General features: G+C 41.1%; 1 protein-coding gene across 1 annotated transcript in view; it reads left to right on the plus strand.

The window, feature by feature from the left end:
- Window positions 1–20,789, plus strand: part of LOC125486035 (suppressor of tumorigenicity 7 protein homolog) — a 77,941-nt gene that overhangs the window by 31,735 nt on the left and 25,417 nt on the right. The window contains exon 5 of the mRNA XM_048611803.1: window positions 18,470–18,620. Coding sequence (XP_048467760.1) covers window positions 18,470–18,620 — 151 coding nt within the window. The remainder of the gene's footprint in view (window positions 1–18,469; window positions 18,621–20,789) is intronic.

Below are 20,789 nucleotides of genomic sequence, written 5' to 3' on the forward strand. Positions count from 1 at the left end.
CACATCCTTCCTATAATGCGGTGACCAGAACTGTACGCAATACTCCAAGTGCGGCCGCACCAGAGTTTTGTACAGCTGCAACATGACCTCATGGCTCCGAAACTCAATCCCTCTACCAATAAAACCTAACACACCGTATGCCTTCTTAACAACTCTATCAACCTGGGTGGCAACTTTCAGTGATCTATGCACATGGACACCGAGATCTCTCTGCTCATCCACACTACCAAGAATCTTACCATTAGCCCAGTACTCTGTATTCCTGTTACTCCTTCCAAAGTGAATCACCTCACACTTTTCCGCATTAAACTCCATTTGCCATCTCTCAGCCCAGCTCTGCTGCTTATCTATGTCCCTCTGTAACCTGCAACATCCTTCCGCACTATCCACAACTCCACCGACTTTGGTGTCATCCGCAAATTTACTAAGCCATCCTTCTACGCCCTCATCCAGGTCATTTATAAAAATGACAAACAGCAGTGGCCCCAAAACAGATCCTTGAGGTACACCACTAGTAACTGAACTTCAGGATGAACATTTCCCACCAGCCACCACCCTCTGTCTTCTTACAGCTAGCCAATTTCTGATCCAAACCGCTAAATCACCCTCAATCCCATGCCTCCGTATTTTCTGCAATAGCCTACCATGGGGAACCTTATCAAACGCTTTACTGAAATCCATATACACCACATCAACCGCTTTACCCTCATCCACCTGTTTGGTCACCTTCTCGAAGAACTCAATAAGGTTTGTGAGGCACGACCTACCCTTCACAAAACCGTGTTGACTATCCCTAATCAAATTATTCCTTTCCAGATGATTATAAATCCTATCTCTTATAATCCTTTCCAACACTTTACCCACAACCGAAGTAAGGCTCACTGGTCTATAATTACCAGGGCTGTCTCTACTCCCCTTCTTGAACAAGGGGACAACATTTGCTAGTCTCCAGTCTTCTGGCACTATTCCTGTAGCCAATGACGACATAAAGATCAAAGCCAAAGGCTCTGCAATCTCTTCTCTAGCTTCCCAGAGAATCCTAGGATAAATCCCATCCGGCCCAGGGGACTTATCTATTTTCACACCTTCCAGAATTGCTAACACCACCTCCTTATGAACCTCAATCCCGTCTAGTCTAATAACCTGTATCTCAGTATTCTCCTCGACAACATTGTCTTTTTCCTGTGTGAATACTGACGAAAAATATTCATTTAGTGCCTCTCCTATCTCTTCAGACTCCACGCACAACTTCCCACTACTGTCCTTGACTGGCCCTTTTATTCCTGACATACCTATAGAAAGCTTTAAGGTTTTCCTTGATCCTACCTGCTAAAGACTTCTCATGTCCCCTCCTGGCTCTTCTTAGCTGTCTCTTTAGGACCTTCTTGGCTAACTTGTAACTCTCAAGCGCCCTAACTGAGCCGTCACGCCTCATCTCTACATAAGCCTCCTTCTTCCTCTTGACAAGAGATTCAACTTCTTTAGTAAACCTTGGTTCTCTCGCTCGACCACTTCCTCCCTGCCTGACAGGTACATACTTCTCAAGGCCACGCAGTAGCTGTTTCTTGAACAAGCTCCACATTTCAATTGTGCCCAGCCCCTGCAGTTTCCTTCTCCATCCTATGCATCCTAAGTCTTGCCTAATCGCCTCATAATTGCCTTTCCCCCAGCTATAACTCTTGCCCTGCTGTATATACTGATCCCTTTCCATCGCTAAAGTAAACGTAACCGAATTGTGGTCACTATCACCAAAGTGCTCACCTACCTCCAAATCTAACACCTGGCCTGGTTCATTACCCAGTACCAAATCCAGTGTGACCTCGCCTGTTGTTGGCCTATCTACATGCTGTGTCAGGACTATGACATTATTGTGATTACAGAGACTTGGCTGAAAGAGGGACAGGACTGGCAGCTGAATGTCCCAGGATTTAGATGTCTCTGGTGTGATAAAGAGGGACGTAAAAGGGGTGGGGGAGTTGCGTTACTGGTGAAGGAGTATCTCACAGCTATGCTGAGGGAGGATACATCAGGGGACTCATGTAGCGAGGCAGTATGGGCAGAACTCAGGAATAGGAAAGGTGAAATCACAATGCTGGGGGTATACAACAGGCCTGCCAACAGCCAGCAGGGGATAGAGGAGAGAATACGGAGACAGATTTTGGAAAGATATAACAATCCTGCTGTTTTTATAGTGAGTGATATTAACTTCCCCTATATTGACTGGGACTCACTGCGTGCTGGGGGCATTGATGGGGCAGAATTTGTAAGGACCATTCAGGAGGGATTCTTGACACAGTATGTAAACAGTCCAACCAGGGAAGCGGTTATGCTGGATCTGGTTTTGTGAAATGAGCTCGGCCAGGTAAGTGAAGTTTCACTGGGGGATCACTGAGTTTTAAGCTACTCGTGGATAAGGATAACAGTGGTTTTCGTGTGAAGGTGTTAAACTGAGAAAAGGCAAATAACAAAATTAGGCAGGAACTGGAGAATTTTGATTGGAGGTGGCTGTTTGAGCATAAATCTACATCAGACGTGCAGGAGTATTTCAAATGGCAGTTGACAGAGTTCAGGAGTGGTGCGTTCCTGTGAGAATGAAGGATAGGTATGGCAAGTTATGTGAACCTTGGATGACCAGGGATGTTATGACCTTGGTCAGAAAGTAGGAGGAAGCATACGTAAGGTCTAGGTGGATGGACTGACAAAGCCCTTGAAGTATATAAGGAAAGTAAGAAAGAACTTAAACAAAGAATTAGAAGGGCTAAAAAGGGTAATGAAATTTCGTTAGCAAACAGGATTAAGGAGAATCCTAAGGCTTTTTGTACATCGATGAAAAGCAAGAGGGTAGCCAGGGAAAGGGTTAGCTCACTCAAGGACAAAGGAGTGTATCTATGTGCGGAGCCAGAAGAGGTAGGTGAGGTCCTAAATGAATACTTTGTGTCGGTATTCACCAAAGAGAAGGAATTGGTGGAGGATGGTCTCGGGAAAGGGAATGTTGAATTTCCAGGCGAAGTTGCTGTTAAAAAGGAGATGTTGTGTGTCTTAAAAAGTATGAAGGTAGATAAGTCCCCGAGTCCTGATGGTATCGATCCCAAAATATTGAGGAAGGCAAAAGAACAAATTGCTGGAGCATTGACAGGCATCTTTGTATCCTCTTTGGCCACAGGTGAGGTCCTAGAGGACTGGAGAATAGCTAATGTTGTCCCATTGTTTAAGAAGGGTAGCAGGGATAATCCTGGAAATTACAGGCCTGCAATGTCACATCAGTGGTAGGGAAATTATTGGAAAAGATTCTCAGAGATATGATCTATACGTATTTAGAAGCAAATAGACTTACTAACGATAGACAGCGTGGTTTTGTGCAGGAGAGTTTTTTTGAGGAGGTGACAGATGATTGATAAGGAAAAGTGGTTGTTGTCTATATGGACTTCAGTAAAGCCTTTGACAAGGTCCCTCATGGCAGGCTGGTACAAAAGGTGAAGTCACATGGTATCGGGTGAGCTGGCAAGATGCTTATAGAACTGGCTTAGTCATAGGATGATGTGGAAGTGCCAGCGTTGGACTGGGGTGGACAACGATACCAGTTTATAGTCCAACAGGTTTATTTGAAGACACACGCTTTATCAGTATCACTCCTCCTTCAGGTGTCAGTGATCTGCATGACTCCAAAAGCTTGTGTCTTCAAATAAACCTGTTGGACTTTGACCTGGTGTTGTGTGATTTATAAACTCATTCATAGGAGACAAAGGGTAGCGGTTGAAGGATGCTTTTAGGAATGGAGGGCTATGACTAGTGTTGTTCCACAGGGATCAGTGCTGGGACTTCTGTTCATGATCTACATAAATGATTTGAAGGAATATGTAGCTGGTCTAATTAGTAAGTTTGCAGACAATACAAAGATTGGTGAAGTTGCGGATAGTGAGGAGGATTGTTAGAGGATACAGCAGGATATAGATCATTTGGAGGTATGGGCAGAAAAATTGCAGATGGAGTTTTAATCCAGACATATGTGAGGTGATGCATTTTGCAAGGTCAAGGGCAAGTGCAAGTGGAAATTATACAGTGAATGGCAGAACCCTTAGGAGTACTGATATGCAGAGGGATCTGGGTGTACAGGGCCATAGATCGCTGTTCAATGCAGGTAGAGAAGGTAGTAAAAAAGGCCTATGGTATGCTTGCCTTCATTGGAAGGGACATTAGGTATAAGGATAGACAAGTTATGCTGCTGCTTCATAGAACTTTAGTTAGGCCATACTTGGAATATTGCATACAGTTCTGGTCAGCACACTACCAGAAGGATGTGGATGCTTTGGAGACAGTACAGAAAAGGTTTACTAGGACGTTGCCTGGTACGGGGGATTTTAATCATGAAGAAAGGATGGATAGACTGGGTTTGTTTTCACTGGAATACAGGAGATTCAGGGGCAACCCTAATACAAGTTTATAAGATTGAGAATGGCATGGATAGAGTGGAAAGTATGAGGCTTTTTCCCAGGGTGGAGGGGTCAATTACTAGGGGACACGGCTTCAAGGTGCAAGGGGTGAAGTTTAAAAGAGATGTGCAAGGCAAGTTTTTCACACAAAGGGTGGTGAGTTCCTGGAGCGTGCTGCCAGAGGAGGTGGTGGAAGCAGACATAATAGCAGCGTTCAAGAAGCACCTGGATGAATACATGAATAGGAAAGGATTAGAGGCATATGGATCCTGTAGTGAAGGCAATTTTCATCAGGAAGGATAAAATGTGTCAGCACCGGCTTGGAGGGCCGATGGGCCAGTTCCTATGCTGTATTGTTCTTTGTTTACGTGCAGAAGACTCTGTATGCTGGAACTCGGGAACACAGCCTAAACATTAGGATCAGACCATTAGAGATTTGGAACTCTCTTCTACAAACAGTGTGATACTGAATCAGTTGTTAGTTTTAAATCTGACAGATTAATTTATGTTAAGCAATGGTATTAAGGGTTATGGGTCCAAGGCAGGTATATAGAGTTAGGCCACAGTATAGCCATGATCTCATTGAATGGTGGAACAAGCTCAAGGGGCTGAATGGCACACTGCTGTTCCAATGGCAACCATCTTCAATGGTGCGTGGTAAGAAATAGGATACCTATATATTCTTTGTGTCAGCATCAGAAGGTGGTGATACAGTGATTATATGAGATCGTAGGCCACAATTTGAATAATGTAGGTACTGGTGGGTACCTACCTTTGGAAAGTTGTCACAGCTATGAAGATGGTGAAGGAGAGACTATGGAAAGAATACATGCTTTTTTATTACAACAAATGAAAGAAACTGGGTCCACATTCTGTTGGAAGAGTGAATGTTAAAAGGTGATGTTTTAAGGTATTAAAATTGAGGGGTTTTGATGAAGTGAATCACAAAATACTTTCCACAGATCCATGAGTTTGTAAATTCAGTAAAAGAATTAAGACAAATGATGGACTAAGAAACAGGCTAGAAAAGTCTATATCTCCTGAGAGTTATTGGAACATGCATTAAGAGTACGAGTAGACCATACTGGCCTCAAGCCTGCATTGTCATTTAATATAGATGACCTGTGGCTTCAGCTCCACTTTTTTCCACCCACTTACCATATCCTTTCTATTTCCTTAGACACCAGGATCCAGAAAGTCTGGCCCCCTGATGTTAAGAGATGGGACATACCCTGAAAGATGTGCGTCAGGACATTTCAGATCCTGGCACACTGAGAGAATAACTGGGAAGTCTAAACCTTCAGTAGTAATAGCCTGTGTCTGGAACCATCTGAGAGTCTGATTCTGATTTCGAGTTGGAGACTTGAGAGTTCTGGCTCACTTAACTGGATAGTTACCCTGGAAATGCTGAGCAAAAAAAAATCCTTGTCTTACTCTTGGGTAACTATGCAACTGATCCACTCACCCACCCCCACTGATTTACCCATTCCCAACTCGAGACCTAACTGACTGATCTAGACCCGAAACGTCAGCTTTCCTGTTCCTCTGATGCTGCTTGGCCTGCTGTGTTCATCCAGCTTTACACCTTGTTATGTATGACTAATCTAGGAAACAGGTATTCTGATGTTGATTGGAAGATTTGGGAACAAACATCAGTGTAATCAGTGGTGGCGTAGCCACACTTTGGGCAGAAAATTCCAAAGATGTTCACCTTCTTAGGGAAGTAATTCTTTCTCATCTGAATCCTAAATGTTTGTCCCCGTATCCTGATACTCTCTGCCCCGCCCAGCAGAAACAAATATTCAGTGTCACCCTTACAAAGACTTTGCAGAGTTATTTATGTTCCAGTGAGATCACCTCTCATTCTTTTAAATTCCAGAGAACATGGAGCCAGTTAACGCATAGTGGAGTCGGCCTCATTCGGGGCATTTAAGTGGCTATTAGATAGGCATATGGATGATAGTATAAGGTAGGGGTGGAGGTTACATAGACCTTAGGATTAGGGTAGAAGTTCGGCACAACATCGTGGGCCGAAGGGCCTGTACTGTGCTGTACCGTTCTATGTTCTATTCTATCATCCCAGGACAACCCCTGACCCAGGGACCCATCTGGTGAACATTCGTTGTACTGTCTCCAATGTACAGGTGTCCTTGGTTGAATGTAGAGACCAAAGCTGCTCACAGGCATGGAGCGGAAATACATTAGCTTTTGAAAAGGAAGTACACAAGTACTTAAGCAAGAAAGAGATGACAAGATTATATTTGAAAGGGAATAGACTAGAAGGATGTGGATAGCTGTGACAGCCAGCCCAAAAGCAGTAGGCTGAATGACCTCCTGTGCTGTAAACTTCTGTGATTTTATGACGTTTTTAGCATGTGTGCAATTCCTTAACCCATTTCTTAGTTTTGAAAATTTCTGCAGCAGCCACTATTGCAAAGCAGATTTGAGTTCACCTTCCTAGTCAATTGTTCTTCTAACTACCTCACCATTTGGTTTCTTGGACTTGCTTCTGTGGAAAAGGCAGGAATGAATGCAGCTGGATGTCTGCAAAGAGTTGCTCAGTGACCTAACAGCAAAATACCACCACTGCAACTGTTTTTGATGAAAAGGATTTTGTCTCCACATGATTACAAGGTGCTTAGTTAATCCAGCTGTGAAACTGGTGGGGAAAGCAGTGTTGCTTTCATGATACTGCTGGTGGCAGGCATTCATTTCAGGAGTGATGGTTTTTCTTCCATTTGTTGAGAGTCACAAATCCTTTGCATGATGTGCCTTATTTTTGAAGTGGGTGGAGTAATCCGCTATGTGGAGGTCACAGCAGGAGCTGGGGCTCAACATTAATAGGGTTGCCAGCACCTGTGCCTCAGATTAAGCTGGTCTCTGCCCCTCCACAGCTAGTGCACTGACCAACAGCAAATTGATAGTCTGAAGAGAATTATTTGATCTTTATTCATCCAGCCACAAATAGCTTCCAGCTTTAGTTTGTGCTACACAAGCAATCATCGAATCATCCATCAGCTTTAAAGTTACACCATGAAAAAGCCAGCACAATTAATCTGTAGGGATTTCATTAACCTATTCCACCTTGTACAATAATATGTTTGGTTATTTTTGTGCATTGCAAAATTTAGGGAAAACATGGGCAATTTCTGAACACATCAGGAAAGATTTAATTTTACAAGCCTCAACTTTCTGGTAGTCTCTCGGGTCTTGCAAGCTGGATGTCCTATGGTAAAATATTTAGAATTACTTGCAGGGCGCCAGAATGTGTTTGTAGCTCAATGTGAACAGAGTATTCTGCAACAGTTAATTTAGGACTTCATCCTGCTTGATTTAAATTCTGCCAAGTAAATAATAATAATAAAGATTGGTTAATTTTTATCACAGAGTGCTCTGTCTGTAGAGTTATAATTATAGAATTATTATAGAATCCCTACAGTGTGGAAACAGGCCCTTCGGCCCAACAAGTCTGCACCGACCCTCAGAGCATCCAACCAAGACCCATCCCCTTATAACTCACCTAATCTAAGCATCCCTGAACACTACGAGCAATTTAGCATGGCCAATCCACCTAACCTGCACATCTTTGGACTGTGGAAGAAAACCAGAGCACCTGGAGGAAACCCACACGGACACGGGGAAAATGTACAAACTCCACACAGACAGTCACCCAAGGATGGAATTGAATCCAGGTCCCTGGTACTGTGAGGCAGCAGTGCTAACCACTGAGCCACCATGCCACCAGAGGCTGCAAAGCTCGTCTCATGCTTTCAGACCAGCCGATGAAATGAACATTCATGCTCAAAAGTCACAATTGACCAAAGACAGATGAGAAGTTTTGTTTTTAAACACAGTGAGTTGTTATCACCTGGAACACATTGCCTGAAAGTGGTGGAAACAGATTCAACAGTAACTTCCAAAGAGCAGTTGGATTAAAAACATGAAGGGCTACAAGGGAAGAACATGGTAGCACAGCTCTTTATTGAACCAACATAGGCCTGATGGCTGAATGGCCTCCCAGTGAGCTGTCAGATGCTATGATTCTAACATCACTTCAGCGTATTTGAGACGTAATGGGTTTTGGTTGTATTCATAATGACAAAAAGGGAAAACAGAAGGTAACCTGTTCCCCAGGGTTATATTGGCTCTCTCTCTCTCTCTCTCTCTCGCTCTCTCTCTCTTTCTCTCATTCTTGCTTGCTTGCTCTCTCAAGAATAATTCAATGGCAGAACCAGGGCTGGGAGGTAATGGAAGCCTGCCTTACTGTGAGGAGTGGTAAGCAAAAGTTTGTACCAGTTAAAGATAACTGTTCTGCTGACTTCATGACATCATGGTATGGGTTATCAGTTTTTAAAAATGGATTTAATTTGAACACCATGTAGAATTGACATGGATCTTGACCATCATTAGATACCAAAGAGTAAGCCAAGAGATTGCAACAAAGTCCAGTTCAGTTATTGAGTTATGGCTCCAATTTCTGCATCAGGGCAGCAGCTGATTCTAATTCACATTCTCAGAAGCTCCTGTGGCTAAATAAGTGCACTGAGCCAAGTAGAAAACAAAAGGTCCAGGCTTGTAAAGCTCAATCCTCTCCTAATGTGTTTGGATATTAATTAATTTTTACACTTTGAGAGAACATCTGCATTTGTAAAATTTTGCATGAGCTGCAATTGTTTCGATCTGTGCACTGTAAATTTATTCCCTGCGTTTTCGCAGTGGACCATCAAAGCTGATGGATCGTAGCCCTTGCCTCTATAGCCAAAGCTGGAAGCTATTAGTGACTGGATGGATAAAGATCAAATAATTCTCTTTAGGCTGTCAGTTTGCTTCTGGGCATTGCACTAGTATTGATAGCTTTGTAGATGATACTTGTGTGTGTTTTGATCTCTGGGCTGACTTTTAAAAACCCCAACAATTGCATAAAATTTGAATATATTTTAATCAGTAGGGCATGTAGGAGGAACTAAATGTGAAGCATTCCAGTGTTCCTCCTGTTTCTAACAGTGTTTTTGCAGTTATGGCAGAAGGGTAAAAAATATATTCTCCCACTTTTTCCTTTACAGAACAATTAAATTAATGCCTAGGACATCTCTTGTGGAAGCCTGGAGGAGCATGTGCTGGCAGCTTGATCAACTGTGAGAGAAGCTAGCATAAACTAATTTTTAAAATTAATTTTTGGGAATGTGGCCGTCAGGGCCAGCGATTATCACACATCGCTAATTGTGCCGATTTTGTGTTAGTTCTTTAACCCCTGTTGATCTCTGACTGGACTCGATTGCAGGCCTGGCCTGATCAGGAGAGAGACCTCCTTTATTAAAAGATAGCAATGAAATGGATGTCCTACATCAACTGTTGTATGCCAGCTTTATTAATGCCAGCTTTTTAAGCTGGATCCCTTTTCTTCGATTGCTATCTTGCGATTTCAGTTCACTTTCTCTGGACTTGTCCAGCAGCATAGCCACTGCCATGATACCAGTTCTGTCCTCCCTCAATGTTTGCCTGGGCAATCGTGAGGTAGTCATTAAGAATGGGGGTCTGGGCTGATTTTTGAACTCCTTCCAAGCCCACAGTGTGCTTGTCTGTCTATACACTTCTACACCACCTCAGTACTGTTAGAGGAATCTTCACACTGTACCTGCCACCCATGAGGATTTGTTTAACTGTATAAGATGAGAGGTACATTGAGAACCATCACTCCAGTGAGTATGATGAAAGCATCACGATTGTTAACTAATAGGAAATCTGTTGTCTTTACCTGGTTTGGTCTACATTTCTGGCCAGTCTATATATAGTGTTAGAGGAATCCTCAGGTTGTTGTTCTGTGTTGTAAAAGAAATTCTTGCACAGTTAATTTGGCAGGTTGAAGGGATTTGACATATTCAGGTACGTTTAGAGAGCAGCAAAACCTGGAAATACATGGTGTGTTGGCCTGTGTTGCTTAGGGTTCTGTTAATATGCTCAATCTTCACCTGTCTTTTTCTGAACTCTAATATTCACAAGTAATATTTTATGTCAGATTTATAGCATCCGTATTTTTTCTGGCATCCCTTCTGAAAGAATTCACAAGTACATTGTTCTGCTGATTAGCTTGCCTTATTTTGCATATCCTAGAGATTAAAGCAGAGAAAGAGGCTCCAGAGAGTCTATTTTGTGTTCCGCATAAAACTTATACCTAAAGTTACCACTGTAAGTCACAGGCTGGGATCAGGACTGTCACTGGTATTTGCAAATTGTAGAAATCATATTCCACTATCATTATCTGAAGCAAGCTCTCCTTTTATGTAGTTAGATGCACTCAGTTTAATTCCCTTAATGTGGCAGCAATGCAGTAGCAGTTTATTTTTAGATTTTAATTAACATCTGTTGGAATGTTGCCCCAAACTGCTATGTTCTTTTCTCTCTCTTTTTTCACTCTTTTTTTTTTTCCTCTAGTTTTATGCTCTTGCATGTTGGGGATTGCTGTGTGAGCATTGGTTGCATAGAGCGTGCAACACTGAAACATGCCATTCAGCAATCTACTTAATCCTGGTGACTAGTTCCACATGAGCCACCTCCCGTCCCTCTTCATCTAAACCCAACAGTGTATTTCTCCATTCTTTTCTTCCTCCTGTGCGTAATTAGTTTTCCCTGAGATGCATTTATGCTATTTATCTCCATTACTCCATGTGGTAGCACTTTCCACCACCCAATTCCCTGTCGGATTTATTAGTAACCGTGATCTCCAGTTCTATTCTTCTGCACAAGTGAAAACATTTCTCCACATTTACCCCATCAAAGCTTCTGAAAGTTCTCCATCAGGTCACCTCTCAGCCATCTCTTTTTGAGAGAAAAGAGCTCCAGCCTACTTGGTATTTGTTCATGCATGTATCCTTTCAGTTCTGATATCATCCTTGAAATTATTTTTGTACCTTCCAGTGATTCAGTATCCTTTCTATTATATAGGTGCCTCAGCTGACTCAGTGCCTTGCTCCTTATCACAATTCAGCGTGGTCAGTTTGTGCTTGAGCCGTTGCAAGTTGCACCAATGTGACTGAACCAATTTAATCCACCATAGAGTACAAGTCGGTATTTCAGTGGGTAGGGAAATTTGATCTGCTGATTGGATTTGGGTCAGAGTTTGTTCTATGCTACCGATAAAATATCAATTTCATGATTTCCCCCCTTTACTTATACTATACGTTACTTGTCACTGTACCCCTTTTAATGAAAAGAAAGTGAACTATGAAGGGACGAGTAATGAGACACCCCACTGAACACATGCAGTCAAAGAACATTACTTGGTCAAACACTATTTTGCTCCGTGTTCCCTCGTGGGTTTTTATTCCTCTTCCCCTCCTCAAGTAAATGTCTGTTTATTCCTGACTTTTCAAGGATGTGAAAATAACACTGTCTGTAGGAGGTCGGAAGAAGTGGCCTTTAGAAGCCTCATTTAGTGGCTTTAGCCATCTGTGGTAATAAGGCATAAAATAATGGAAGCAGCAGCCTTGAGAGTCAGTGAGGATTTGAGTGTCTCTAATCTTTAACAAATACAGCTGTTTCATTAAGTAGATATGAATGACTGTAACCTTGAGGGGTCTATGTTTATACCAATGCTGTACTGTGTGTGCTCGTCTCTCTCAATTACAGTGTAAGCAGAGAAAGCTAATTGCAGAGCAGAATTTCTGTGTGCATGACTGATCAAGCACTGCACATTTTTAGCCAAAGACAGGCTCAGACAGTGTCCCACTTCTATGCGCCTTTAGGGGAAAAGGAGCTTATGTGAGAGAGAAGTTTTAAATTGCTTTCTTTTAAGAAAAAATAATTCTTGCATATACGTGTGTACACACAATATTGTAAGACTTTTAAGTGTTTCCAGTTGAAACCCCTTTTGCCAAATGATCTTGGCGAATGTATTTTTTGTTTCTAATCACGTTGGTCAGTGTAAAATTGACATTTTTGTAGTGTTAATAATTCAGAGATTGAAGTACATTTTTCTGCTATAAAAGGACTCGAGAGAGAACTAATATTTTGAAAAATAAGTTCCAAAATTGCCTCACCCGGGTGCTGTATTTTCTTTTTGCACAATTGCGCCTAATTAACCAAATGTACGAGTTTTCTTTGGCTTCTGTTCACAAGAAAATGGCATAATACAGTCAAAGCCACAAGCACTGGAGAGCAGGTGAGGAGTCAGACCAGAGGTCAGGCATTCAGGCGAGCTTTCCCGCAACAACTTAATGTCCACCAGTGATCCTTACTCTGTAAAACAGACTGAAGGGGGATTAGCCAGGATTAGCGTCAGTATTAGCCACCAGAGTGTAGGTCTTAATGCTCCAAGGGAACCTACTGAGGCAGTAAATCTACTTTATCTAAAGGGGATCTAAGAAACCTTGAGTGCATTCCTTCAGAAAATGAATCTGAAAACTTCTCAGTGTGAAAAACGGATTAGTAAATAATCCTATCGTTTGTGACATTTCCCAAAACAAGACGTATGGCTCAGAGCTGAAGTATCTGTTCCCCGTCGCCTCCCCCATTCCCTGGAGCAACTGTTTGACAAAAGTGTGTTCAGGTGAGCATCCCTCTAACTCAACTCAATCTCTCCAATGTTTAGAGCTGGTATCAAAAAACATTGCAAATTGAAACAACTAATTATAGGTGTTTTTAAGAAATAAAAACCTGAAATGTAGTGCTTTGTTTTGCCATCTTGTGTAGCTATTATCCTTTTGTGGAAATCAAAAGTTTCATGGGTATCATAAAAAGATCAAGGTAGAATTTTATTCATAAAAAAAGTTAGTTATATCATGAGCAGTGGAATTCCTCCCAAAATTTCTGTATCGTTCCCCTCCTTTTAAAACTTTTTTGACCACCAATCCCAATACCTTTCAACGTAAAGAGAGTCAGGAGGACAGGATTTGGCCAAATTGCCCATTAAGCCTGCTCTTGTCAGTCAAGACTATATCTCAGCCCTAAGTTCTGGAATCCTCTCCCCTACTCTCGACCTCCTTTAAGAGCCTACCTCTTTGGCAAAGTGTTTGTTCAGCTGACCCAGCATTTCATCATTTGACTTGAACTTTACATCGACTCCACTTCAGTGTTGACCATCCCTCGTATGTCACCTATAATACAGTCGAAGTTACACCCTTAATTTGGTTGACCATCCCAAGAAACATGACCAAATACCATTGACACCAATAATCCAGAGAATGTTAGTTCAATTCACTATATTAGGCTCCATGGCAGTGTAAGAATTTAAATTTGGGGTTTAAAAATAATTAAATAATATGTGCAATAAAGAACTCGTCTCTTTAAAAGTAACCATGAACCTGTTGAATTGCTACAAAAGTTTATTAACGTTCTTTAGGGAAAGCCACCTGGTGTCCTCACCTGGTCTTGCCTACAGGTGTCTCCCATCCACATTAAAAGTGCTCCAAAGAATAACATGATATGATTCAAAGCGCAGGCTCAGTGAAGATCATCTTGGGGCAACTATAAAAATAAATCCCAACCTTGCTAATTATACCCTATCCTGAGAACAACTGGGCAAAAAAAACCCCTCCTCCTCTATACATATGATTTGGAACTTGTGGGTAGTGAACAAGTCTTCACAATTGATGTGTCTAGCATTGCCCATCACTGCCAAAACTTGCCTGTAATTGGTGTTCTTATACTGGAAGAATTTGGTTGAACCTGCTTTGCTAATTTCTTCTCTGAGAGGTTAGGTTAGGCTCTTTGTGTGCCTTTTGATTTAGAAGTCTGTGAAATTGTTAAGAGTTCTATTTGTTCCTCATTTCTGATGGTGTTGTGTGAAATCTGCATGAGTCAAGGTAGATAGGAGGTGATTGAGAGTATATTGATGTGTGGATTGATTGTGACCTGGGGATGTAAAAGGAGACTTGATAAAGTCTTCAAAATTATGGAAGAGTTTGATTGGGTGAAGGAGGATTCCATTAGGTTAGAAGATTAAATGAGAAGCTTTGTGCAGTTTGGACAATGCATTCAAAAAAGGTAGGGGTCATCAGGAGTATAATCAAAAGTATATCCCAGTTGGGTTGAATGACCTTTTTTCTGTTTTGTGCTTTCTATATGAATGTAATTTGTAATGAGCTATAGGATATTGAATTGCAGACCAGGCTTGAATGGCCATATGGCTGCCTTTGCTCCTGTTTTCTATGAAGGCAGCAAAATTATCTCAGTCACTACTGCCTTCCCTACCTCAAACCATTTGGTTTGAAGGAAGCATTGTACAAGACAATGCTGCAGGTATCTTATAACTTTAACAGTGGCCTCCAAACTAAGGATGTCACACTATCCTTGGTGCTTGCCTTCTGCATGGACATCTTTTTAGTGAGGCACAGTTGTTGACGTGTGGATTTGACATCAAGCTGTGTTATCCATTGGTATTCTAGCACAGCTTAAATCTTGCTCTCAGCAACCTCCAAGGTGCAGTTGGTGAGATGGTCGTCCTTTTCACTGACCCTACACTCTGATGATTGGAACCTAATACAGTAGCAAAATAATGCCAACGATTGCTCAGTAGTCAGAAGGTTGTGGATTCAAGCCACAGTCTTGAGGACATAATCTGGGCTAACACTGAGGACAGTACTGTAGGAGTTCTGCACTCAGAGGTGCCATCCTTTCGATGCTCCTATCGTACAGCTATTTAAAGAAGTGCTAGAGAGTTCTCCCAATGTCCTGGTCAACTTTTATTCCTCCGCTAATATCACTGAAAGAAATTACTTTCACATTTATCTCATTGTTGTTGATGAAACATTCATGCGGCCGCTAGCTCATGTGTTTCCTGAATTGCAACAGAGACTAGAGTTCAAGAGTAGTTTATTTGTTGTGAAGTGTTTTGGAATGTTTGAGGGCTTGCAAAGTATTCTTCTTTAAATGCATGTTTACTACCATAATCCTCCCTGTATTAACCTACGGTATTCCCTCTGCACCTCCTTTAAAATTGTCACTTTACGACCCTCTACACCCAAAATTGCAGTGTTTGAAGGGAAGTTTATAATGTCTCATTTTAAAAATATTAACTATTTTTACTGTTTACTGAAGCTGACTAATAATCTGTTCAAGTTACAGATTTGGAACTTTGTCATTTTTATTATTCTGTTTGGATTATTATAGTGGTTTTGATACAGTGAGTATGATTTTAATAGTGAAGTTTGCCATCAGATTATGCGATGACATTTGATGGGATCACCGAGGAGAGATTATGTCTCTTCAGCATGGAAATCAAATTAAAATCATTCCGAGAGTGTAGAATTGAGGCCAGAAAAATGTTTTAATGCAAACGATTGTTCAAGTTTACAACCTTTTTGACAAAGGGAGTGCAAGGTGGAGAGACTACCGCAAAGGGAAAAATCGATCTGACATTCTGGTTGAGAGAAAGATCGCATCAGAGCGTTGAACTTTTAACTGCAAAAATTAAACTGCTAGTTCATTACTGTCATTTAAAGCACAGTATTTATAAGCATATTTATAATGTTCTCTCAGCGTCAAAGTTCTGGTCACGTGAGCCAAAGAATGGCAGACGGAGTTTAATAATTCACATAAATGTGAGGTGTTGCATTTTGGCAAAACAAACCAGGGCAGGACCAACGTAGTTAATAGTAGGGCCCTGGGGAGTGTTGTTGAACAGCAAGATTTAGGGCTGCAGGTACATTATGCCTTGAAAGTGGCATCACAGGTAGACATGGTGGTGAAGAAGGTATTTGGCATGTTTGGCTTCATCAGTCAGAGCATTGAGTACAGGAGTGGATGTCACATTATGGCTGTACAAGACATTGGTAAGGCCACATTTGGAATGCTGTGTGCAGTTCTGGTCACCCTGCTATAGGAAGGATGTTGTTAAACTGGAAAGGGTGCAAAGAAGATTTATAAGGATGTTGATGAGATTGGACGGTTTTTGTGTTATAATGACACACTGGGACATTTTTCCCTGAAGCGTAGGTGGCTGTGATTTGTAAAATCATGAGGGACATAGATAAGGTGAATAGACTAGGTCTTTTCCCCAGGGTAGGGGAGTCCAAAACTAGAGGGTATAGTTTTAAGGTGAGAAGGAAAAGGTTTAAAAGGGACCTGAGGGGCAACCTTTCATACAGAGGCTGGTGCGAATAAAGGGCAAGCAGCCAGAGGAAGTGATGGAGGTGAGTACAATTAGAGCATTTAAAAGGTGTGTGGATAGGAAACGTTTAGAGGGATATAGGCCAAATGCAGGCAAATGAGACTAGATCAATTTAGGAAACCTGGTCGGTATGGACAAGTTGGGCCAAAGGGTCTGTTTCTGTGCTGTATTACTCTGATTCAAGCCTACCCTCAGGACATAAATGAAGGCTAATGCTCCCTGTGCTGTATTGAGGGAGTGTTGCATAGTGTAGATGTCATTTTTCAGATGAGCGGAACCCCCATGTGCCTGCTGCAATGGATACAAAAGATTCCTTGGCTCTGCTTTGAAGAGCAGACGAATTATCATTGGAGTGCTAGACAATTGTTATCCCTCAGCAACTTCATGAAAACAGATTATCTGGAATATTGTGTTCAGTTCTGGTCGCCTCATTATAGGAAAGATGTGGAAGTTTTAGAGAGGGTGCAGAGGAGATTTACTAGGATCCTGCCTGGACTGGAGGGTAGGTCTTATGAGGAAAGGTTGAGGAAGCTAGGGCTTTTTTCATTCGAGTGAAGAAGGATGACAGGTATACAATATGATGAGAGGCATAGATAGAGTGGATCGTCAGAGACTTTTTCCCAGGGTGGAAGTGACTGTCATGAGGGGACATAATTTTAAAGTGATTGGAGGAAGGTATAGGGGAGAAGTCAGAGATAGGTTCTTTACACAGAGAGTGGTGGTGGGTGCGTGGAATGCACTGCCAGCGGTGGTAGTAGAGTCAGATACATTAGGGACATTTAAGTGACTCTTGGATAGGCACCTGGATGATAGTAAAATGAAGGGTATGCAGGGTAATTTTGATCTTAAGAGTAGGATAATAGGTTGGCACAACATTGTGGGCTGAAGGGCCTGTACTGTGCTGTACTGTTCTATGTTCTGTGGTCATTATCACACTGTCTGTGGGAGCTTGCTGTGCAAAAATTGACTGTTGTTTCCTATATTACAACAGTGACTACACTTTTTGAAATTACTTTATTAGTTGTAAAGCTGTGAAAAGTGCTATGTAAATGCAAGCTTTTTAAATACATTATATCATGCTGCAAGTTAATATATCATACCCTAAACACATTGTACTACTGAGACTCGACATTTCCACATGTATATAATTTGTAAAGTTTACGAGCCTTGAGGTCTTTGCTGTAGTATGGAAATTGGCAACACATTTACAATCTCTTGGATGTTTAAGGTCGGGATCATTGCCCACACCTTGTTACACCTTTTTTAACTTGTATCCAAAGGTTATAGGATTAGTCAAGTATAGTTCCACAGTCTTAAAAATTCAATCACAAAAGAACTACAACTTAATAATTATGTGCAGACAAGAAAATAGTGTGCAGCTAAAATCAAGTTTGCAACGTTGTATAGCTCTTCATGTTAGCGCTGTGTTGTTTCATGAGGTCAGAGACATTCATTGTAAAAATTACCAGTTGTAGCTGGCATTCCAGACATCTTTGGAGGGAAGAGTGAGAGCTTCTAAAATAAGGAAGGGAGGAGAAATGGGATAGATTGAAGTATACAAGAGGAGGGAGGAATGAGAATAAGTCATGAATGGGAGAAGTCCAAAGGCAAAAGGGTGAGAGTTTCACAACTATAAAATTGATTTTGCATTGGCTGACATTTATGGTTATATCAAAACTAAATAATAAATATCTAATTTGTGTGAAAGTTGGTCATTGCACGTGGGCATGGTGTGAGAAATTAGGAAAAGTAAACTTTTAATCTTAATGCTCCTTGACTTCTGAATCTGTGCATCTTCCTAATACAGCCTTTTTTTAAAATCTTCCTGTCCCCATATATTTAAAGTTTGTTGTACTCAGTTATGTTATCTGTCTTTTGCTCTTTTTAACAACTAATCAGTTTTTAAAAATCTTGTCCCATTTTTTTCCTTCAGTATTTACTAGAAATGAAAAGTTTAATTTTACCACCAGAACACATTCTGAAGCGGGGAGACAGTGAAGCAATAGCATATGCTTTCTTTCATCTTCAACACTGGAAGAGGGTAGAGGGGGCCCTTAACCTATTGCACTGTACGTGGGAAGGCAGTAAGTATCCTTTTGCTGTTCGTGTCAAAGCTCACTAACCTAATTCAAAGCGATTTTCGAGTGATCTTGTTTAATTGGATGGCCTGAACACTCTGAGTCTCATGCTGTTTTTGTAATGAAGATTTAACAAGAAATGTGAAGGTTTTCCTGAGTTTTAAACCTCTGGCTGATGTGATTATTTTCTAGCATGTGATTCTTTATTGGGAGATTCGTTGAAGAGAATAATCTTGGATCAAGGCTTCCGAGACCTTCATTTGGTTTAAAAGAAAGTATTGAGCAGTATTTTACTTTTCACACTAGCCATGTTGGTTGTTTACATTTTATGGCAGTATTTATGAGGTTGCGATTTATGTGCTATTTTTGAGCTAGGAACTGTAGGCATAGATAAAATTGACATAGAGTCATCATAGAAATGTTTGGCCAATTATGCCGTTGCCAGTGGTTGTTCCATATTGAACGTTATCAACATCAGTCCTGTGTTATGTATTCAACTGTGAAACTCTAGTTTGCAAGTCCAGTAGAATAATAATTAAGCTACTGCGACCCAGAGGGTGACAGAACTGCCAAATACACTGGAAAAGACTGAAGGATGAGATCCCACCCTGCCATTTGGATCCTTTAGTTACTTGAAGAAGTACAAATGATAAGGCTTTGCTAGGATTCGGGGGTGCAGGGTGATGTGGTGTGGCGTGGTGTGTGTGAACCTCATGTCCAATAACTCTTGGTGATAAGTCTTGGTTGGTTATAAGGATGAATGTATGGGTATTGTAATACAGTAGTTAGGTTACTGGATTAATAACTGGACTAATAATCTGGATTTTTTGAGTTCAAATCCTATTCCGGTCTTAAAATTTTTTAATTTATCAAACCATGGGGAGGAAAAATATGGTAAAAGTGACAATGATTGTTATAAAACCCCACACAGTTTTCTTATATGCATAGGAAAGTTATCTTCCTTACCTAGTCTTGCCTCTATATGAATCTAGTCCCACACCAGTGTGGTTGACATTTTGCCATCTGAAGTATTTTAGAATACATGCATAGAAGCAGAATTTAAAAAAAAACTTGCATTTATGCAAAATCTTCAGTGATCTTGGGCCCCAGCGCATTTTACAGCAAATGAAGTAATTTTGAACTGTAGCGAAACATGGCCACTAATTTGCGCCCCATAAGGCCCAATTAACAATAATAAGCAGATTAAACTGTTTTAGAGATGTTGATTTAAACAAAAATACAGGCCAGTACAACTTCCCTGCTTTTTCTTTTTGAATAGCATGCATCACTGGAGGTGAAACTGGACGTCACTGTACGTGTTTTCTCAGTCTGTGACGATTTATGTCATCAGAGGTGAAGTGGATTTCAACTGAATCCTACTTTACTCAATATTGAATGAACGCTCTTTTTAAATACAATCTGATGGCCTTACCAGGATGGGAAAAGCTGTGACAATACAATACTTAAAAGCTGGTTTCACAATCTCTCTCCAATTACTCAGCTCTCCCCTTTCTTTGTTGCCAATAAATCATCATAAACCACTTGGTCATTCGGTCCCATCAGCACCTCAACATTCTTTTACCACTCTTCTTCACATAAACACACTCTGTTTCCTTCCTGTACACAAAGCCCAAGGGCACTGTAAACATGGGCCTCAGAAATTTGATTAAAGGCAGTTTCAGCTGGCTGGGTGATGGGAGGGTGCGTAATTGTGTCTTGGAGGATGGTGAGTTTTTTTCAGAATGCAAATTTCAATGCCGTTTCTTCTCAACCTTAATGACTGGTAATCAGGGGCTGTAAAAGCTCAAGGGATTTCTTTGGGATGGATTAGTTTTATTGGGTGGTGTTTAGTACATGCCAACAGATGCATTCTGTCTGATGTGCATTTGTTGCCATTTTGTTATGTACGCATATATTGACTGAAATAAATTTATGTTCAGTGAATAAATTAGAAGGGTGTGTTCTGCATTCTGATCTAAAACATAACTAGGCAATTTAAGTCCAGATTTTCCCTCAACTGAGAAACCACAAAACACTTGCTCAGGGTAAAACTTATTTCCATAAATATCAGTCATTATAATCTACAGGTTGATGCATTGGCTGGATTTTATTTGGGATACAGAGACTTGGAAACTTTAAAACAATTTCTTCAGTTTCCTTACAGTATATTCTGAA

This window comes from Rhincodon typus, chromosome 25 (assembly GCF_021869965.1).
Source record: "Rhincodon typus isolate 14 chromosome 25, sRhiTyp1.1, whole genome shotgun sequence".
NCBI lineage: Eukaryota > Metazoa > Chordata > Chondrichthyes > Orectolobiformes > Rhincodontidae > Rhincodon > Rhincodon typus.